This window comes from Plectropomus leopardus, chromosome 9 (assembly GCF_026936395.1).
Source record: "Plectropomus leopardus strain MGB_pleo_1.0 chromosome 9, ASM2693639v1, whole genome shotgun sequence".
Taxonomy (NCBI): Eukaryota; Metazoa; Chordata; class Actinopteri; order Perciformes; family Serranidae; genus Plectropomus; species Plectropomus leopardus.
The window spans coordinates 25725589-25748828 of NC_142184.1; the positions used below are offsets into that span (position 1 = coordinate 25725589).

Sequence of the window (23240 nt, forward strand, 5' to 3'; positions counted from 1 at the left end):
CACTTACAGGAAGATATGGGACATTGTTTGGATTGTCGGTTGATTTTTTTTTTCTTAATAAGCCATGTATGGCTTCTTCCCCATGTGCATTTGTCTGACTGTTTTACCTTGAATGTGCGGTCAGATGTTGTCTTGTAAGTGTGTAACAATGAATCACCTATGTCTTTGAAGATCTGCTAAAACCAAAACTTGCAGGCTGGTTGCTGGTGGGTCTCCACATGACAAGCATAGTAATATGTTTTAATAAGCCCGGATCCTGAGGCAGGACATAAATTTACTGATGTGAGACTGAAAGAGTTCAATAACGCCTGTGATAAAAGATTTCGGGTGAATGGATTGAGTGTTGTGGTAACCTAAAGGTCAGAGTAATTGGCTTGTGACCGGAAGACTGCTGGTTCCAATTGCTGGCCTGATATGAAAAAAAATGAATGAATGAATGACTGACTCAGCTCTCTCTATTCTTCTCAACTATGATTGAGCTGCCCTTGAACAAGGCATGTAACTGCCAACCTCATTGCTGGAGCTGTCAAGTGGTCAAGAGCTGAGGACTGTGACATTTTTTGTTTTTGCTGAAAAAGCTCCGATAAACCGAAACAGCAATGAGGCTGAATCGAAACAGTTAAGTTGCGTGCTGTTCAGTAAAACCAAAACATTTGGCTCAAAGACACTTAACACCCCACAGAGATGAGGGGAGGTGCATAGCCTGGTGATAACTGTCTGTGGGTTGGTCGCAAGCAGGTACCAATTCATAAGTATTTATGTAAAAATATTGATAATAGATGTTTTACATATCAAGCGGATATTTGTTTTTGCCAACATCTGTTTGGAGGTTCCACCTTCTGAATTTTTCTCATTTTTATATTGTAAATTTATTTGCCCTTTCCTCTTGTTCAGTGATAGGCATTATCTTGACACTGTATAGACGAAATGATGAATTACTTGAAGGTTCAGTTTTCAGGATTTAGAGGGATATTTTGGCAGAAATGGAATATAATATTATAAATGTATTTTCTTTTGTGTGTAATCACCTGAAAATAATAATTGTTGGGCTTCCTTATCCTTACCTTGGAATGAGCCATTTATAAATGCGTAGAGAGCGGGGCGGTCCTCATTAGATTGCCATGTTTCAGGGTTTGAAATTAACACCCTCCAGGTGCCAACTGCGGGTCGATTTTATGTTAAGTAAATGTCAAGAGGTTTTCACCACACTGACGTGTAAAAGTTTGGGCTGAAATGGTCGTGTAATAAAACACCTATGCTTAGAGTCTCTGCTCCGTTTTGGTGTCATTAAGGCTTTGCTGTCTCATGAAACCGTGTCAAGCTCTACTACTTCTGTGTTACTGTTTACTGTACCGACGTCAGCTGATCCGCTAAAGTATCACTTGCCGCTGGTCTGCTGCTAGCTAGCATTGTGCCCGTGCTAAGGAAGGTAATGATAGATTAACAAGGCAGCCCAGTAGTTTGAGCCAAGATGGCAAACTCTCTTTATTGCCTCTCACATATTTGAAGGCAGGGCATTCGCTCCACTCTCTGCTCCTATCTTTCACAATAAGAGCCCTAGACACATACATTGCATCACTGCTTACCACAGAGAACTTACTCAGATGCGGAGACTTTGGTGAGGAGTTGATCAGTGTATTAAAATCATTTTGCGCCAGATTTTTCTTTGGCCTTTTCTTAAAGTTGTATTCAATGCAGTATGTTATTTTGTCAATCAAATGTAATGAAACAAACGATATATGAAACAAAAAATGCAATTTATTATTTTGGCCAAAAAAATAATAAAAAAGTTTGCTTGGCCTTATTTTCAACTACCAGTCACCTTGGCTAGTGAGTCCAAAAGTTAATTTTGGACACTGCCATATTTACCGCCATATTTCTACAGTAGCCCAGAACAGACAACCCACTGATTTGAGATAGGGCCATTTGCGTTTTAGTGACAGCCACTGTAGTTAGAAGCCTTTGTACAACAAGCAGCGTCGGAGAAACACAAATTTGTTACGTAAATCTGCTTTATTCTGTGTTTTTACCAGTGTTAATCCCCTGGTCCATTATCAAATACATATCATGACACACTGAATTATATTATATAATTGTAATTATTGTGATATTGATTTAAGCCCCAGTCCCTGTTATCTATTCTGCATTTATCCACCTTAATGTATCACCAGACATCCTCACTAAAGTATGTTGTGTCATGTCTTCTTTCCCTCACTCTAACCACACTCTGGCATGCAGTCGTACTCTCATGATAGGAGAGAGCACACACACCACCATGTGACTTTTAATGACCATCAGGTTGAAAATATAAACAAGGGCTTCTCAATTTCCCTCCTAACCCAATAAACTCTGTCTTACCCTGTCTTTTCTCTCTCTTTCTCTGTGTTGTCTTGGCACACAGTGACCTCACAGACTTCTCAGGATCTGTTACCATTTGTCATAGTATTACACAAATTGTATTTAAGTCTACATGTCAGTCTAATACAAAAAAAAGATCTTAGTGGGACTGTAACATCTCACTATAGTGTATTTTAAGCCTTTCTATACTAAATTCTGAACTGGATTTATAGGACAAACACATTATTAATTGTGGATTTCCTCTTAGCATTTCTTTCTTGTAAATGATACAGTTTCTTGTATATGTAATAATCATCTCCTGTTTTTATGTTATTGTTGCATCTGCTAGAGAACAAATGTTTTGACGGACATCTATGAAAGCATTGCAACAACATGGTAGCTTGGCCCAGGAAGGTGTGTGTGCTTATATTTTGTGTTGGAGTGTGCTGTGAGAGAATATTTTTTCAGTATTGACCTACAGTATGTTCTCAATATTACTCTGTTCTTGTTCAGTTGTATGTAAATTTAAGATCCTCTATGCACTTTCCTGATCTTCACCGCCATCCAAGCCAATCAATACTTGTATGGACATTATTGTGAGCCACAATGAATGTTTTGTAACTTTGCGAGCAAGAAACTGTGACACACTGTTCACCTGAGATATCACTGGTGAAAGTGCAGTGGGTAAGGCTTATGCACCTTGCCATGCAACAACTGCTGCTGACTTGCCAGCTACATGCGCCTGCATATGTTAGAAGACCCAAAAATATCCAGAGAATTATCTCAATTTCAAATCAGTTTTATACAGTATACGTAGGAGGGGGTCGCTAATCCCTCTCTCTTTGAGCTAAGTGGTCATCGGCCTGAAAAACATTGTAGACCTCAGCTTCAGCTGTTTGTTTACTCTCTTCATGTCCGTTTCTCTTTTCGTGTATTGAGCTGATCTGCCAATCAGAGTGATTTCATTCATTCGTTCGTTCGATGGGCTCCACCATCTCCAGTGCAGATTCCAGTGCCAGCGGTGCGGGACACACCATAAAACTAGGGCTACAGACACCCACTGACGGCCCAACATTGACAGATGGCCAGCTGTCGCCTTGGTGTGTCAGTGCCTGTGATTATACTTAAAATACAAATTGCACTGATCTAAAGAAATTAATAAACATTTGCATCGTTTTTATTGCAGCAATGGTAAAGTAAAAACTTCCACACAACAAAGAGGCCCATCTCGCCCTTTGTCACTGACATAGAACTATTGTAAACACAATGCGCTGTTGTCCTGGCTGGCTCAAGGTGAAAGATAGGCTAACTGGCTCTCTGGTTGCCTTTAATAGAAACATCTCTCTCACAGAGAGTCCAAATGTCTTGTACAAACAGTATATCTTTCACAGCAGACAGACATAGTTTCTCTGCCACGCGTGCCAGTGAAGGTCTATTTACCTTTCTCAGATCAAAAACAAACTCAGTGCAGCTCACTGTAGAGTTCCATGTCACAGTAACATGGAACTCCTTCCCTGTACTGTTAAACTTCACCAAAACAATACTTGCTATAACTTAACCCTCTGCTGTGTTCAAATGTAGAGCATGCTATCTATGATGACTCGTTGGTGGACATGTCATGGACTTTAATTCATTAGTTTTTTTTTCTCTAGATTCATTTAGATTTTTATTACTTGCAGCATTTGAATAGTTATTTTTTTTCACAAATGGTTTGATCTTATTCTAATATTTTTTGTGATTGTTGTATTCTGTTTTGTGGCAACAATTTTTACATGAAAACTTGTCCAAAGTAGCTAATACTGTGTACAAAGACAAAATTACATAAGCACATAAAATTAATAAATTAAAGGGGCACTCCGTCATCTTTATACAAATGAAATGATAAATCACCGTAACACCCCTTCAATACCATCTTAATGTGTAATTTTTCTGTATAAAGGGAATCAAAATAAAATCATGCATCAGGAACCACAGTGGGTTGCAGGCAGTGGATATCAATGTAGCATAGGATCTTTTTCTTTCTGTTGCCACATTTACACTGCCTGTTCAAAGCAGGAATATCACGCCGCTATGTGACGTCACCCTTCTGTATTTAATGTCAGATTGTGGCAAGGGGAAACATGGTGGTCTTGCCACTGAGCCAGGACAGGAGGTAGTAAGAGCTCCAGAGGACTGTGTAAAACATGGAGCTGGAAAGACGTGATCATGGGCGGCACAAGTCTGACATTTTGATGACGTGTTTATGCGTGTGACCCACGTTATGTCTTTGTTATTGTTTATAAAGAGCTGCCGAGGCATATATTGTATGTCAAGCTAGAGGCGGACGCTCATGTGTTTAACGTCACCCCCGTCATGGCTCCTTTGATCATGGGATGTTGCAATGCAGTGAATAAACATACACTGATATGGCATGATGCTGCCATCGTTTGTTTCTGTGTAATCGTGTAGGGGCGGTGTAAAGGGGGGGCTTCATTGCAACCCTATAGCGCAATCTCTGTGTAAAAGTGGCTTTTGTAATTCCTATTTTTGGTGTGAAGACGCTCACATTGCATCTGTGTTACTGCTGTACGTCATTACAACAAAATTATTGTGTCTGTTTCAGAGAAAAGAAGCAGAAAATTCAGGACATCAAGAATAATATTAAAGAGGCTATTGAGGTAAGTGGCTCTGCTTGTCTAATTCTACTTATCATTAGACAAAAAAACAAAACTCAACAGCTCTAGATAATTTGATAGGTATATATTGAACAATCAATCAGTCCAGTTTCCTTTTTAGCTTTACTAATTATGTCTGTCTTTTATCATCCAATCTTAAATGTATTTTATTTTGGTTTATGTGTTTGTGACAGACCATAGTAACAGCGATGAGCACCCTGGCACCACCAGTGCAGTTGGCGTGCCCACAGAACCAGTACCGGATCGAATACATCCTCAACCTCGTCAGCCAAAAGGACTTTGAGTTTCCATCTGTGAGTAGTACAATATCAGACAACACACTCACACAAACTCTGATGACCTTCACACCAGTTTTTTGATGAGAAATGGTTTTACAGTCTTGGGTAGGGCTGGATAATAATACCGTAACAATAATTATTTCAATATAACCTTTCTCAAGAGAGATATAACAAATGATAACATGTTCGATAAATACTCCATATAATTAAATATATGGAATTTATAATTAAACTACCGTTTCTCTTCTCATATGAACTGCCAATCAGAGTGATTTCAATCACCAACGGGCTTCGCTAACGCCAATTTAACATGATGAATCAGCAGTGGAAAAGCCAACTTATGCAATTGAGAGCCAACAGTGCGGGACACACTGCAGTTTATAGTATAGCAAAGTTCCCTTGGTGTTGTCTACATGCCCAGCTATATAAAAAACCGCTAGCCACTCTAGCTAAGACCACACACCTAATCTGAAGGCCACCGGCTTCCCTCATTACGATTTCAATCACCGACGGGCTTCGCTAATGCCAATTTAACATGATGAATCAGCAGTGGAAAAGCCAACTAATGCAAATGAGGGCCAACAGTGCGGGACACACCGCAGTTTTACCGTGCGGCCTGCAGTTCAAAAACATCTACCATGTACGCAATTTTGATCTTCTGCACGTACAATAGTAGTTTATTGGTGTAGCATTGCAATGAATTCAAAGATTTTAAGTAATTCAGGCCCCTTTTTGTTTTGACCCCCCATGTGAGCTAGATGGCTGAGTTTAAGTAAAGCTGTGGTCAATACGATACATTTGCAACAGATGCAGGTATCTTCAGCTTTGTATGAGTGCATTTCCATAGACGATAGTAGGTAATAGCCCCACATCCCAGGTGATAATCTCTTGACACAGGTAGCAAACACTGAGGTTTACTAATGACCTGATGGGGAACATCTGTGTGAGTTAAATATTCTCAGTGGGACGTTCTCATCTACTAATTGTCCGAGCCAAGAGACCAAACCTTGAGGTCTGGGAGTCACACTGTTTATCTACAGTCACCTTTGGGGTCAGGCTTAATTCATTTTCAGTTCTCTAAGTCTCACTTAGAAATAGAGGCTGTAGTTCATTTTCTAGTAATTTACTTTGAACATCCTGTCATTGTAATATTCGGTATATGTTGCTATGGAGGCATTTGTCCACCTGTCTCTCTTTCCAAATTACAGTACATGATAAAATCATCAAAATTTCACCACAGGTTTTCCCATATACAGCACATGATTGAATATTGTAGCAACTTGACCTATACATTTGCGTATTAATTATGGGGAGGGGGGAGGTTTTCCTGGAAAATGCTATTTTCTTGAGCAACCATAACAGTGGTTTTGAATGTTTAACCCATTTATCTCAAACTGTATTTACACCTCTGCTGATTTGTTTTTCCACTTACCTCCTGGAAATCTCTGATTTCAGTACAAAATGAAAGTCATCTTGCTGTGTTGAGGTGTTGAGACATGCTTGAAATAATTTGTTTTAAAGAACACTTTTATCTGTGCTTGAACTACATTTCCACGCTGTTATCATTTTGATATCTTTTAAAAAACAACAATGTTAGACAGTGATTTTCATAACGGTCTAAAATGAATGGAAACAATGGCCGCCTAAAAAAGTCTTAAAAACCCTGTTGCTGTAGTCATGTAATGTTGTGATTTGTAGTGAATGAGTTAACGCTTAAAAACACTGGCCTTGTCCTTCAGTGGTTCGAGGTACAGATTTTATGTCTCTTTTATTACGGAAGATGACCATTTTGACTTGCCTGTTAATTGATGCATTCATTGGCATAACGACCTAATCAGAGCAACTGCTTGTGTTTAATGCATGATTGTGATAATGATGAGACATAAGGCAGCTAAAGCGCCTCTTGTTTCTTTCCATCCAGTCCTAGATGAGGACCTTCAGCAAACAGGGTCAGCTGTCCTGTCAACGTTGACCCTGCTGAAGTGTCTGTGAGAAAGACACTTGTTGCTTCTCAGCACCAGTGGTTGTGTTATTTAAACTGATGCGGCACTCAGACATCTTTATGGGGATTGATAGCATCTCATAACTAAGGAGTCAGGTTTCCTGTAATGTAACTTTTCCTGGAGGAAGAAGAAAAGGGGTCTGTGAAAGAGTGAGAGGAAGCAAGGAGAAAGCATTGCATTAAGAGAGTGAATAAATCGCATGACTGATTATAAAAGAGCACTCTGTTTGTAAACACATGATGAGTTTGCTGTCATGGAAAACTGCACGATGAAAGGATTTTTTTTTTTTACATTTATATGACCATGCAGCTTACAAGATTTTTCTCACTAACAGGTCTTTGACATTACAATTACAGACACATTTACCAAGTTAACGGCTAGTTTGATGCAACTGAGGCAAACAAGGATAAAGACTTGCAGTTACAAGTCAGTTCATCGGGAAATGAATTGTTAACTATTGTGATAATCGATAAATTCTTTAAGCTTTTTTTAATTTTTTTTTTGTCTGGAAAAATGCCAAACAATTGTTGATTTCAGCTTCTGAAATGAGAATTTGATGATTTTCTTTGGCCATATCCACACTTACATACATTATTTTAAGATGGGGTTTTAAAATAAAACAATCGAACACAAACATTTTTGCGCTGTTCAGAAAAAATATACGAACACGTCTGAAAATCAATCTCACAAGACTGTTCACATGCACTGGGCACATGCATGCCAATATAAAGGAGGCAGATTTTCTTTGCAGTTGGTAGCTTAATACAGAAAATAACAAATAGTACAAATAGCAATGGCAAAAAGTATCAGGAAAAAAAAATCAGAGATTTTGTGGACCAATGACAAGATGGAGCTGTCACTGAAAGCAACATGAATAAAAAAGCAGTTAAGGCATCAAAAACATAGGTTTGGTGTTGTTGCAATGCAAATACAGCTACATATCGACCAGAACAGGGAGGATAGAAAACCCACACAAGAAGGATGAAATATCAAGATGTATGCCAACCTAGCTATGGTGTTTTGGCTTTACACTTTAAATATGGCTGTCTGCATCATTGTCCAGTGTAAAACACAACCTCAGAATTGTCAAACTCAGGCGGAGTCAGCAGCATTTTGAAAGCTCTTCATTTTAGGGATTCAGAAATAAAACCCAAATAAAAAATAGCAGTACAAATAAAACCCAGCAAACAATTTTAGATCAAAAGAAAACTGTATTAACTAAACAGGGAAATAAAATAAGGGAAATATTAAATTGTCACACAAACTGCATTGGAAACATCTGTTGGATTTTCCTGGAGTCATCTTTGAACCACAATATGTACACAGAAATACAGTTTCACATGTCAGTGGAGGATAATAGTAATTTGGGGTGGATTCACCTTCATTTTCACCTTCACTTCACTTATGATAGATAATACAGAAATAGTTGCAACAGAGATGAGAGAAAGGTGAATAAAAGGTTACTTATGGAAGATGATGATCCGTTTTATCCATGGGGATAAAAAGAAGGGAAAGGGCAGTACATGTATGTTTAACTCAGGTGACCATATTTACCAGATACATTGATTTATTTTTTTATTTAGTTAGATGGTGGCACTAACACGGTTATCCTAAATGATTTGTAGCAATTGAGCAGACAGCTAAATAATGTCTTGCTCAGCAACACTTCATTAAGACACATCAGCTGTTACAGGAATCAAATCTGTGAGTTTCCCTCTGCGGGATGCTCTCTTTAACCACTAACTCACGCTGCTGCCCAGGAATTCCACTCATGCTGAGCTGTTGGGAAGCAATTATTTGTTTACGGTTTCTGTTTGGCTTTACTTGTTTGGTTGGTTGACTTGTTTATGACGAGCCCAGCATAGTTTCCAAGTTATAAAACAGGATGGCGAAAGTATATTCTGCTTTTCAATTGGCATGAGAGACAGAGGGACAGCACTGATACCAGGCGTGTGTGCGTGTCTGTGTGTCTGTGTGTGCGCGTTTGTAGGAGGGACTGACATTTTTAATTTACCCGGTTGTATTTTATGCTTTACTAATCATTGGATAATTTCCTGTAAATCATTACATATAGCTAATTGATCTATTCCATTACAAATTGTATAATTTAAAGAACGTGTGTGCTTGTGCGTGTGCATGTGCGGAGTGTGTGTGTGCATAAGAGTGAGACAGACAGGTGTTGGTGTATTCCCAGTCTGGAACAAGGAAGTAGCCTGTGTTTGACCTGATTAAGGGCATTTCATAGACACATCAACCACAAGGTTCCTGTTAATTCGTTTAAACAGCCCGAAACACACAAAACACACTGCTGAGTCACTGGTGTTGGCCTGTATTTTAACCTTATCTGAGTCTTGACATCAGCATACCTGATACTTGCTACAACCTGTGATTATCAAATAATCTACTAATCTACAATCAAAAAAAAGAAATATTAGAGAAACTCACAATTATTAATTGAATAATTGATCATTTCTTCTGGTTAATACACATTGAATTGTAAATTCCCCTACAAGCACCAGTTAAAAACAGTCCGGACAGGATTAGATTGAATGGAGCTAGTCAAAAACTATAAATGTCACAAGCATCATTTTCACCCTGTGTAGAATTCTATTAAAGATTGCACATTTCTGTTTATATAACCCTCACCGGACAAAAACTGGGCTGTTTTTGAGCAAACTTTAACTGAGGTTGTTTAGTTTCTGTTAACCAACTCTAAAACAACTCGTGCAGTATAATCAAAGTGTCATTTATCCATTCATATGCTCAGTGCTTCCGAAACACATGCATTTTTCTCCAAAACTGTCCTATTTAAAACACTCCTTCATACAAGTTGTGTCCTGGGCAAGCACACATAAAAACTCAACTTGTGCAATCCATTGACTTATACAGGTGCACTACTTATCTTTGTGTATGCGGAAGTGTTTAAAATATTAAAACTTTAAAGAAAATGCATGTGTTTGAGAAGTACTGAGCATACAATTGGATAAATGAGACTTTAGTCATACTTCTTTTTAATTGATATTTCTACACAGAGAACCCCAAGAATGAGTCCTAAAACCAGGCACATATTTTTGTGTGTTATTGGAGGTTTTTGCACAAGTCACATGTTCTGCCTGGATCACTGTGTTTTCAGCTTCTTCCCAGCATCTGTGAGATGACATGTACAGAGAACACCTGTTGTGGTTAATTCACACTGTCCCAGCATGTTAAACAAGTCCGTGTGTAGTGTCTGTCAGTATATAGTGAGGTGTCTTTCTTTCTCTCCGCCACTATTTACCTTTACAGACATGTACGCAGGCATTGCCTAGGCACAACGCACATTGCATGTGGTGTCAACAAAAATGCTGAGTGCCCGGTGCCCTCAGACACACATCGTCGACAAGACACAACCCTGTCCTCCTTTCTTTCTTCTAGCTGTCATGTATGGTGTTAGATGCACAATAAATAATACAAAATGTACCCCACTTGAAGAACCACTTTTCTTCTTTGATTCAGAAGATGATCCTGTTAAATAAAGGCAAAGGTTCATTTTATGCTTAAAATACAAGATATAATTGGACATCCCAGCAAAATGAAACTGAGTATGTTTTCAACAGTGTATCAGATTTCAGCTTGGTAGACACACAAACATCAGTGCATTACTCCAGTTAGTCTACTGAGCAGCAAGACTTATTATGTTACTCTTCTGTGACAGTTTCTGTGTCCTGTCATTCATGTATTTTTGTTTTCTCCTCAGGAGTTTTACGACCATGCAAAGACACTGTGGCAAGATGAGGGGGTCAAGGCATGCTATGAGAGATCCAACGAGTACCAGCTAATCGACTGTGCACAATAGTAAGTATCCCTCTGCAAGTCCAGATACATGGTGATATGATCTGTGCCCTGAGGCACTAGTTTATTAGGTGCACCTGTACAATTTAATACAATACGACAGCTTTGCACACACAAAGAAAAGAAGTGATTTAGTAATTTCAAAACTTACATTTCTTTTTCACAGAGGTGTTGAATTAACTCTGGGCCTTTTTAAGTATGTAGTTGGTGGTGATGTAATATTGGCGTGTGGGCAGCAAATAATGATTATTTTCTAGATTAACAGATTTATTGTTTTGTCTATATTTGGCACTTAAATGCGTTTTCTTTGTTCGTTTGTTTTGGTCCATATTGCCAGATTACACACAAACCAGGGCAGGCGGGCCTGGGACATCCCAGGTGGTTCTGTAATAATAGATGTCTTGCATGGCTGAAAGCAACAGAGCAGCTACCCCTGTTCAGTTTTGTGTATACGGAGTGGTGACAAAGGGAAGCTATTAAACAGTCCCTCCAGGATTTTGCAAAGTTGCAATCACAACTATTTACACAAATTCAGCCAATTGCCATGATTTTCTGTGTGACCTTTCAGTTTTGTCCAATCACAGCAACTTTACTGCAACTTAATTTAAAATGGATAAAAACAAATTTCATTGTAGTGCTGCGATCAGCAGATTGATCCACTCAGGCGCCCCCTCTCTGTTTATCTGCTCCTGCAACTGAGTCAGTGACCCACACAATGACAGGAACAACTGTCAGCATCACACAGTTAACTTTACCCAACATTTATTAACAGGTTTAATGAATAAGACTCATTTTTGGTGCCATTTTGTAAGTTGCTCATTGCTTTTTTGCATTTTTCTGAGAGAGCGATCAAGCCAGTTTGCTCAGGTTTCAAAGGGTTAAAGTACACAATTTATGTACAGTTGTTATAGGCTTTGGCTCTTCAGTAACATCTAGTGGCAACTGTCGGTAACCACCGACCGCAAGCTTTGTTCCCGTTAAGTTACCTCAGAGATATGACTTGAGCCTCAATCTGTTCAAGTGTTATTATGTTATTTGACATTGGCATACAGTGAAAATAGAGTCAAGTCAGATTGTCCACTGGAGAACATCTTTGTATTTGCTTCCTAAAGACAGGCACTAAAACATATTAAGTCAAAGAAAAGATAGCACCAACATCAGCAACATCTTTGCCTGTCCCACCAATATTTTGCTCCAGGTCAGTTTACATCACTACATTTCTTAGGATGTTTTTATCAGTGGAAGTGTGGAGAAATCTAAGCAAATATGGGAAAAAAAATAGGGGAGGCTGTATGTAAAGCTGCTGAGGCAACACAGGAGTCACTGGCAGTGATCATAACATTGTAAACCTCTGGTGGCTGATGTGTCTCTGTCATGTGCATCAAACACTAAATTGTTTCTTTATTGATGAACATTACGTCTGATACAGTTTTGAATATGTGCAGTTGACAGTGTGCTGTGCCCTGTGATTATCTAGGCCCCACACTGCCACCTGTCTTTAAGACTTTTGTTCACAAAACCTCTTTCACCCTATATAATCTCCAAAACAACCTTTTTATTGTTGCATCTAATCCATACAAAAGTATTTGTTTAAAGATGCACTAGAGCATCTTAAATGTGTTTTAACAGCTCAGAGTTGAGCGTACAGTTATCATTTCCAAAGAAACTGCAGATAAAAACACAAAGATAAGATAAAAGATAGAGAAATAGTTTTCATGTAACAGCAGCAGTTTGCAGTGTTTGGGAGCAAACATGGCCGAGGCTGAGTCATCTACAGATCACAGGATGGTTTAAGGAGGAGAAGGGAGAAGGGGTGGTGTGTGAGGAGATCGTTGCTGCTTAGCTGTGGACTATGAGCAAGTAGCATGAGGTGTTTTTTTTAATAGTGAATGACTTTGTGAATATTATCTGCACTTAATTAAGCAGTTAAGATTGGTGTGTTGTTTTTGAAAGTTGACACAAGGGGAAACTCTCCCCCCGAGTGCTCCCTCAGGTTGTTGAGATGGTACAGTCCAGTCTTGTGTTCTCTCCCTCCTCTCGCTCACACATCCAGCATAAAAAAACAATCTCATACTGCTCTTGCTTTCGTTTTCTCCCCTGTCTTCCTTTTCTCCATCTCCATCTGTCTGTCTGTCTTCTTTCTGGACCCAGTCCAGCCGCACTAGATTGGGAGTTGATAGACTATTAATAGTGCCCGTGGTTGGGTCTCCATGGTAACCGTGCTGGAGGCCAGGGCGCTGGGGAGCTATTTTTGAAATCTGCTCTGTAATGTCAGACAGACGCTACTACGCTTTCATTCTGTGTCCTCCTCTCTTCTTCTGTGTCATCCCCTCTTTCACGTTCACTCTCATGTGCACTCTCATCTCTCCTTTTCACGTGCCTTTCCCTTCAGCTGTTTAATTCAGGAATACACTGATTTTTCATAGATCCTCCTTCTTTTGTGAGATGAGAAGTTCCTTTCTCTGTCTCCTAGTTCCCTCATGATGCATCAAGTAATTTAGCCATGTGCCCGTGTTTTACTTACATGTCAGACTTACTTACCAAACCAGCACTTAGCAACTTAAAGCGATACTTTTTCAACCAGCTTTGTATCAAAACCCCCGAAACTCTGCTGGCATTTCGCGGGCTCTCAGATTGTTACTTGAACGGAAGATTTTATTTTTTATTGCACTGCTTTTTTCTCGCCTATAAAGTGAGAGTTGTATATAGGTGGTGGGCGCCATACTGCTTCCTGCTCAGTGAAAACTGAGGCAGAAAAACTGAGATGAAATGGTAAAACTAAGCAGCACTGATCAAATATAAACCAAAATTCAGTCGAAGAGTTGCCTATTTCTCACTTCAAATGTTTTCAGAATCATGTTTTTTTTAACAAAAATACAAGATTGTTGATCATCGAGCCTTTTTCCCAAACAGTGCACATTATATCACCCTCCAGTGGGAATGTTTACTAGTCAGGTGTGGCACAGTGCATTCTGGTAGTTGTAGGTTTTCTACCTAGTGAGTAAAAGCCAATGGCACAGTCCCCTTTCTCTGTTCTCTGTGGTCATGCAGCATCCATTTCAAATGTATTTGCATCTTTCTGCTACATAGATGGCCTAGTATTATGTGAGGACCTTCTTTATATTAGTGGAATACTTCTTCTGCAAGTTCATAGCTTAATGAAACAGTTGAAACTTCAGGATCTGGAAATTATGTTATTGAAATTTTATTTTTATATGATGAGATGGTGGTACCCTGCACAAATTAAGGTTGTTTTGACCAACCTGACCAGTCTGATGTTCTTAGGACATTAAAAGGTGAATGTGTAACAGAGCCAGTGATTACAAAAGCCTTAAGTTGTTCATAAATCTAGCCTTCTAATTTTACACTCAAAATGCACCTAGTTGATGCTTTTAACTTTATCAGGATCTAAAAAGGGGCTTCAAAAGTTATTTTTGATTTAATAACTTGATAAGGAACAACACTTGAATGTTTCAGTCATGTCTGCGGTTTTGCCTCTGTCGACCACAGTGTTGATTATAAAGCCAACTGTAGCAACCCACGAGCTTTGTATAATCCATCATACCTGTAGATTACTAATGGGTTGCATTTAACACTGATAGATCATCTTAAGTTCACAAGAAGTTTGAAAGTGAAGGTGTGTCTCCAGGAGATTTGAAATCACGGCACTTGCTGATTCATTTTGACATTTTGGATGAGTGCTTTAGTGTTTTACCCGGATGTGAAATGAGCAGGGAGGATGCTTCTGTCTGTCTTAAAGGTCACCTGGTGAGCAAAATACAGTATTATTCATGTTTGTTTAAATCGAAAGTTTCAGTCACATTATCAAAATGTTGTGTCAGAGGCCATGTACAGCTTTATGAGTTGTATGAATATAATTATTGTATTTGCATGACAATTTTGGCCTCTATGTGATATACGATCAAAAATGCCATAATGTACAATAATTTTACTTTTTTGTAATGCCTATAATTATTCATTGGTTTTAGTTTTATCTGTCTTATTTTAATTAATTCCCCAGCATGATAAAGATACCAAAATATAGATTTATGTCTGTCTATACACATCTCCTCTTATGTGACTTCTTTCAGCCAGTCGTGCTTTGTGTAGACTACGACAACCATGACAGTACTTATTTTTTTAAACTTTATTAACAACACAGTACAATTTTCCTAAAAATATAAGGATTTTGAGAAAAATTAGCCTCTGGAATGGTAGTTGAAGTTTTTCTTATTTAACAACACAGGTCATGTAGAAAACACCTGCTGTATAACGTATGATATCCCAGCTGATGTGTTTGAGTAGACCCTTTATTTAACCTTTTACTTAAACACACATGATACTTTTAACTGTAAACAGGCTTTTAAAGAGATGATGCTCGCTGCAGAAAAATCTCATGTTTGCAGTTTAAACTGGTCTTAATGCAAGGATTGTTATCCATACAAGTCTTAAAGAATGAAATGATGAGATCGTTAATATTATCACCATAACAGTGTTCTTACTTGTAATTTGTTTTTGTTCTCTTTCTTCAGCTTTCTAGACAAGATCGACATAGTGAAACAGAGTGACTACACACCAACAGATCAGGTGGGTTAACGTTGGCTACCTTGATGTTTATTTATCTACACTTTATTAAGCATTCTTCTCCCACAGAGATATTTCACTAATAGTAATTACTCAAAATAAATAGTTCACACCCATGTGTGAGAGTAAAAAGGGGCGGTGCTGGAGTTGGATCTTGATCTAAGTTGTCCTTTTGATTTCAATTGAATTATTTTGACCTAAAGTAGAGGAGCATGGCTTCTTAATGCTGTTATTTTCACTTTTAAACCTGGCATGATTTTCCAAACCATCAAAGATAAATCTCATGTTGTCTTTTCACCCGAGTTGCCCTTTGCAAGCACAGAAATGGGGGCAGAAAATAAAAACATCTTGTGTCCCAGTTTCTATGTTCTTCACCCTGATCTAAAAAATATGCCTAGGACACGGAAGAAAAGTGGAAACCTTGCTCCAGATCTGCAGTGTAATCATTAAAAGATCCTGCAGGATATTTTTATAATCTTAGGAGCCTTTATGATAAACTTTCTGGTTGTTTTTTTACCAGGATTTGTTGCGGTGCAGAGTTCTGACCTCAGGAATCTTTGAGACAAGATTCCAAGTGGACAAAGTAAATTTCCAGTAAGTAAAAACATAAAGAAAATGGCAGTTTTTTACTAAACTGACTCATCTGACGGTATTAAACACGTACAGTGACTCAGGATATAAACAATTCAGAATCCAAGATGCACAGCTTCTCCACATGATGGCAGTATTTCACCAGTGTCTCTTGTTTGGTTTACACAGTATGTTTGATGTTGGTGGTCAAAGAGATGAACGCCGGAAATGGATTCAGTGCTTTAATGGTAACTCTTGTTTATTTTTCATTTTGTTTATTTACGTGGTTCATATCTCCCTCTGTCACTGTGTCTGATGTATCTCTGTCCCTCTCCCGTCTTCAGATGTAACAGCCATCATCTTCGTGGTGGCAAGTAGCAGTTACAACATGGTGATCAGAGAGGACAATCAGACCAACCGTTTACAGGAGGCTCTCAACCTCTTCAAGAACATCTGGAATAACAGGTGAAGAGAGACGGACAGTGGATCTGTCTCTGTGTTGTTTTTCTGTCTTCCTGCAGAAGTAAAGCGTCTTTCTAAACGCATGTCCACTCGGACTCCCAGTTTCACAACAAGGAACGCTATCTGTGATTTGAAAATCAGAAAGCCCTCTCAGAACACGAATTTAAGTTGTTTGGGTTTTTTTGTAACTGCAGACAGATGATGGTTATTGATCAGGCCCAGTGTCAATGCTGGGAAACTTTCTAAACTGTCCTGCTTTTTCTCTTGAATGTTTGCATAACCAAGTGCAGGGGTTCCCTAGCAACAAACACAGCATAACACAAATCAAGGAGAGATCACGTACTTTGTTTACAAATTTCAGCGGCGTGTAAGCAAATAAAGTCACAGAACAGCGGAAAATTACCGAGATCTTTGGCAGCATGTCTCACGTCACAGCAGACATAGTGGTCATTGAGTTCAAACGTATTCAACCCCAGTGCTGAACAAGTGCCGAACAACTTATCTCATCCTTTATGTTGTAGGTTGTACTTGTGGAAAACTCCTCTAGGTTTTCCAGGAAACAGAACTAGTTTTGATGCAGTTAGGGATCCATGCAGGAACATCTTGGGATAATTAGTATTTTGTATGAAGTATCTTCACATTTTATGTCATCCGCTTATAGAGCTGTCACCCACTGGCCCCATTTTTATTTATTTAATCAGCTTCAAGCAGTGTGTGTTCCTTTTGTCTCTCTCTTCGTACTCAGACACAGTTCGATGGTCCAGTGTGTGATGCTGATTCACGGTGTTTTGTTCTCTTCAGGTGGCTGCGGACCATCTCTGTCATCTTGTTCCTAAATAAACAGGACCTGCTGGCAGAGAAAGTGCTGGCAGGGAAGTCCAAAATCGAGGAATACTTCCCTGAATTTGCTCGATACACCACACCTGACGATGGTGAGGAGTTGTGCCACATTTTTAGACACTTCTAGAAAGTGTTGTCCTCAATATGGTCTATTGCCTTAGACAGCAATGTATAAATGTAGTTGAGCGAAATTCACTAATTCTCAGAGACACTGTCCATATATTCAACTTGTAAATATCTCCTTTGGAAACTGGTTCTTTATTTCATCTAATTATTACAGATCTTAGAGATCTGATTATTGTTTGTAAAGTAGGGTGACCAGACTCCCCAAAGAGTCCCAGCTGGAAACTGGTCTCTGTAAAATACCAAGATGTCCTAGTTTTTTACCACCTGTGCAAAATATGTCCCAGTTTTTAATGATTCCCTTGCTTGTTACTATAAAAATGTCCTGAGCATGCAGAGACATACACCAAAACATACACTGATAGCTCTGTTTTTACTTTAAAGTCAAGGTTTTGCCCATTATTAAAACTGTGATAATAACTGCTCAAACTCTTGACTGACTTATCGTCCAAGAAGCCATGAGGGACAGTGCATTTACGGCCATTGACCACAAGATGTCATCCTTCATAGATAACTGTGAGGTTGTCGAGTTCACTCACACTTGTTCACAATGACATTGAAGAGGAATAACTTAATTAACGTGTTACATAATTGCTAACATTAAACCTGCTTACTGATAAATAGCCCCAGAAAGCCAGTTTCCATCTTGTTTGTTGTATGAACCATTCGTGTTTGACAGTCTCCACCTGAAAGAGTGCATATCATAAGAAATGTGGTTTCATTACCCTCTCTGTCCTCTTCCAGCGACACCAGAGCCTGGAGAAGATCCACGTGTTACAAGGGCAAAGTACTTCATAAGAGATGAATTCCTGGTAAGTGCTACAGGTTTGCTTATGTACTTTGTAATGTGCAAAGTTCAAAGTGTGGTAACAGTCTATATTGTCCTTTTTTTCTAAAAAATCCCATGATGAGACAAAACCAACAATATTCTGATTCCATTAACAATTACTGTCCAATAATAGCTCATCTCTCTCTGCCGTAGACCTCCTTTGACCTCTTACACTGACCTGCTGCTGTAAATACTCACAGGAGCACCAATTATGTATCAATCTGCAGCTAAAAATAGTGACTGATAAATGCACTCTTTACTTATTTAGTCCTATTGTGAGTAATGCCAATCCCAAAACTCAGTGTCTGTCTGTTTTGATGACAATAAAGCCTCTGGGGGTGCAGGCCAATATTTCGGGCTGATCTGGTGTAGAGATTTCCTCTGCCGTGCACTGGTCATTTTGGCTAATCTCTTAAAATAGACATCTTTATATGAACTCATATGGATTCAAAAAGTGAAGTCGTGGCCAATGTATTACGCCTCTCTATACAGACTGTTGACCTGCCCTTCAAATGTGATTGGTCAGTTCTAGGGTTGGGTAACTGTTCCATATGAACTGGTTCCAAAACTGATACCCAGCAGTACCTTTTTTTTTTACTTTACTTTCTCTGTTATAACAAAAATGTCTTTGTGATGTATTTGACTGCTCTTCTCTAATCACACACAGAGCTGATCGTCTCTCTGTCTGTCTGCTTGTGTGTGTGTGTGTGTGTGTGTGTCTGCTTCATCTTGCAGTGATAATAGGTGATTATAGAATAATATAGAAAAGAAAATAGACCAGATGCTGAACCTATCATAGCAGATTGACACTCCAGCAATAGTTTTGGCTCGCTCGGAAGCTGACGGAGCGGCCGACACAGCATTTGCAGAGCTCCATGAATGGCTTCAGGGCGCTTCTGCATCCTGCCTCTTGTCTAAGTCCAGCATTCTCACCCAGATGCGCTCTCCAGTGCTGAAATTTAGATTTAATGTGAATCGGTACTTTGTAGTAATTCCTCAGTAGTAATTCCTCTGATACCAAAATGTTGTCCTGTTTATATATATTAAGGTTTGCTAAAAGCTACAGTCCCCTGTCTGTTTTTTAGAAAATTATTTTTTTTTTGCCTTTTTTTAAAAAAGGAAACTCGTATTTGTGACATGTTTTATAAAAGTGTTTCTTCATAGCAACAAATGTTCCAAACACATAAGAGGCTCATAAAGTTTGAAAGGCAAATTTATTTTAATAGCACATTTCATATTCAAAGGCAACCCAAAGTGCTTTACAAATAAGTCAAGTCAAAGTTCATCATAGGCCAATCACAAGGCATGCCCCAAAGGGCTGTTGAAATAGTCATTTCAGTTCAATTTCAAATTTATCCATAAAGTTCAATGCCACAAGTCATCATTAGCCTCAGAGGGTTTTACAACATACGACATCCCTCTGTCCTAAGACCCTCACAGTGGATGAGGAAAAATTCCCCCCAAAAAACCTTGCACTGGGGAAAAAAATGGTAAAAAACACAGGAAGAACAACTGAGGAGGGATCCCTCTTCTAGGACGGACAGATGTGAAATAGATTTTTTACAGAACAGATTAACAAAGTGTTTAAATTGCTGAGAGCCTATCTCGTGGAATTTGCTGATAATTATCAAATACTTAGAGTAGTTTTTATTAGCTAAATAAAGCATGACTATAAATGTGTTTGTGCCGTCTACGTGTTTGCTTAACATCAGCGCTGGATTGTAGATAAAAGTTAGAGACTGCTGTTAGAGGAATAACTCAACAGCCAATCAGCAACTGTCTTAGTTGTTATATACGTGATGAAATAGTTTCTTTCTCCTTTCTTCATCTGCAGAGGATCAGCACAGCAAGTGGGGACGGGAGGCACTACTGTTACCCCCACTTCACCTGCGCCGTCGACACGGAAAACATCCGCCGTGTCTTCAATGACTGTCGAGACATCATCCAGCGGATGCACCTGCGGCAGTACGAGCTGTTGTGATGGGAGAAGAAAAGTGTTCAGTCAAAAACACATCGGACTACGAAAAACCCTGAAGTCTCTGAACTCCCCTCTTCCACAGAAGTTTGTGAGCTCTTGAGAAGGAACGGGGGCCAAAATGCACGCGCACACACATACATAAAGACACACACACACTTACAGTACACAGACCCATGAACCCAGAACTTCCCCTGACGCACTCCCCACCTGCAATAGACAGAGCTATCTATATGGAAGGGTTTTATTGGTTAACACATAAACGGACTCTGATCTCCACCTGCAGCCATAGTCCCAGCTCCGCACCTTTCGACACCATATATCGTCCCCATACGTGTTATCTTCAACTTTCTAGAAACCCTGAGTGGCCCAGTTTGGGCTGTGTTTCCTGCAGTGAAGAGGGCTTGAGCCACAGCTGAGATTGTGAGATCTCCGATCTTGTTGCGGTCGGTATGAAAAGTGAGCAAGCTGCTACATCAGTGCAACTGGGAAAGAGATAACTGTTGAATTACTGCAAATAGAGAACAAACACTTCATGACAGATCAGCGGAACACTGTATCTAACAAAAAAATGCACTGTGCTCAGGACTTGACTCAAACCGTGTACACCTTCCTTTCACTTACACACATCCATAAATCCAAACACAGGATCTGCTTGCACACAGAAACGTATCACACCTGCTTTTTACTGGACTGCACAACCGGGTTGGATCCGGAAATGTACTGATCTGCCGACGAGCGGCAGGCTGGTTGAGCTGTCAGCTGATTTTTCTGGCACAGTGTTTTGAGATTAAACAGACTGCACAGCCGAGCCCCAAGGAGCAGCACAGACTAAACGGACCAGGGGTGTGTTGTGCTCAGTCTGGCCGTGGGGGGCGGGACGGGGGCTTCACTGAAACGGGACAGACACGACTCCAGTGTGAACTTCTCTGATGGAGTTTGACAGAGACGACGATGACAGCCCCTCGACTCCACAGAACTATTTTGCCACCTTGACTTTGCCTTGTTGGTAGTGGAGCAAAACGTGAGGAGGATACATTGAATTTAAACAAACAAAAAGAAACAAAAAAAAAAGCCAACTTTTATGGAACTTAACTAAACGGAGGGCAAAAAGCATCCTTCTACAGTACCATATAAGTTAAAGAGAACTCTGATCTTGTCATGATTGACCCTGTTTTACTGTCTCCACAGCTGTTTTTGTCTGTGTGGACTTTTGTGCCATTGTGCCCTGTGCGCTCTCTTTCTTTATCTTTACTCTCTCTGTCTGTCATTCTCTCCTTCATTTCACCCCTGTTCTTTCTCCTCCGATGCTTTTTCTCTCCATCACTCTCCATCTTGACATTTCTCCCCCTCTCTCTCTCTCTCTTATTTTCTCCTCCCAACCACCACATCCCCATCTGCACTTTTACCTTCCTGGCAGTACTCTTTCAAGAGAAAATGAAACATAATCCTGGAATATAAAAAAAAAAGACGACAACAACAAACAGGACACTTTTTTTTTTAAACTTGTGGTCAAACAGCCTGCTCACACCTCCCTCCCATCTTTCCTCTTCTCTCCTCCTTCCTGGACCCCTCGCTCCTTTGTATGTTTGTCTTTACATTACTGCTGAACTATTATTCTTGTACAGACTGTAAAATGTATTATTTTGTACAACTTTATTGAAAAAAATAACTTTTAGAAGATCCCTGTGCCTTGATCACGACTGTACGTGTGTAATGAGCTAAAGTGGGTGTCATACTGCGCTGTATAGCTTGGCCAATCCCCTCCTAACTCCCACCCTCCTTTGCCACTTCCTTCTCTCTCTCTTCTTTTATCCCTCTCTCACTCTCTCCACTGTCCTCTCTCCTCTGGGACGGAGGACACCCATTCGTAGCTTTTGTAGTTTTATTTCTCTCCCCAATCCTCCCATTCTCTCTTTATGATTTAAATGTCTATTTTTGAATCCATATACCCCAAAAAGATAAATATATGAAATGTATATGGGTTTTAAAAAAAAGTATTTTATTAGAATCAAATGAACCTTGACAAATTGTACACTTGACAGTGTGCGTATTGCTATAACTTAAATCCTTTCAACTGAAGTTGTGTTCAGGTTTCTTTTGTTTTCTTCCGTTGACATCTGCAAAGGACATTTTTGAAGGGTTAAAACATCGCTTGTTTCTACACAGATCTTATTCTTTTGCTAAAAAAAAGGGCCAAAAAATGACAAAAAAAAAAAATAATAATTTCAATTTATTTTCTGATGAGGGAGGGGGGTCCTCCTTCCTAGCCTTGCAAAGCAGAGGCGGCCTGTACAGTATTAGCATCTCTCTCATTTCAGTGCCCGAGTCTTCATTTAATGTGTACATCAAATATGGGTCTCTACTTTCTGAACAGAAGCTCTAAGAAATAAAGGTTTTTTTTTGGTGCAGACAGCAACAGATATGTCATTACATATATAAACTCACCCACACAGGCAGCGCTGCTCTTTACTCCCTCACATAAGCTGCATTTTTGCAATCTTATCCCTAAATTTTCATCAGCCGGAAGGGTTGTTGTAAATCCACGCCAAAGGAAATGAAGTTTCCTGTTCGTTTACCAGTCATTTCCTCTTCAGATACACACAGCCTGTGTTTATTGGGACAGCTATGAAGATTATGAAGTCAGTTTCTGACAGAAGAGTCACTGGTTTAGAAGCTCAACAATGTGGAAATTCAGGTTGAATAACAAAGGTGCCTCATGGAAGTGTCTTG

The 23240-nt window shown here is 39.4% G+C and overlaps 1 protein-coding gene across 1 annotated transcript in view; it reads left to right on the forward strand.

The window, feature by feature from the left end:
• The window catches only part of gnas (GNAS complex locus), a 31875-nt gene extending 8957 nt beyond the window's left edge, over positions 1–22918 (forward strand). The window contains exons 3-12 of the mRNA XM_042491384.2: positions 4940–4994; positions 5186–5305; positions 11030–11127; positions 15657–15711; positions 16229–16302; positions 16468–16526; positions 16623–16743; positions 17542–17672; positions 18448–18515; positions 20367–22918. Coding sequence (XP_042347318.1) covers positions 4940–4994; positions 5186–5305; positions 11030–11127; positions 15657–15711; positions 16229–16302; positions 16468–16526; positions 16623–16743; positions 17542–17672; positions 18448–18515; positions 20367–20513 — 928 coding nt within the window. The 3' untranslated portion in view covers positions 20514–22918. The remainder of the gene's footprint in view (positions 1–4939; positions 4995–5185; positions 5306–11029; positions 11128–15656; positions 15712–16228; positions 16303–16467; positions 16527–16622; positions 16744–17541; positions 17673–18447; positions 18516–20366) is intronic.
• The last annotated feature ends 322 nt before the right edge of the window (positions 22919–23240 follow it).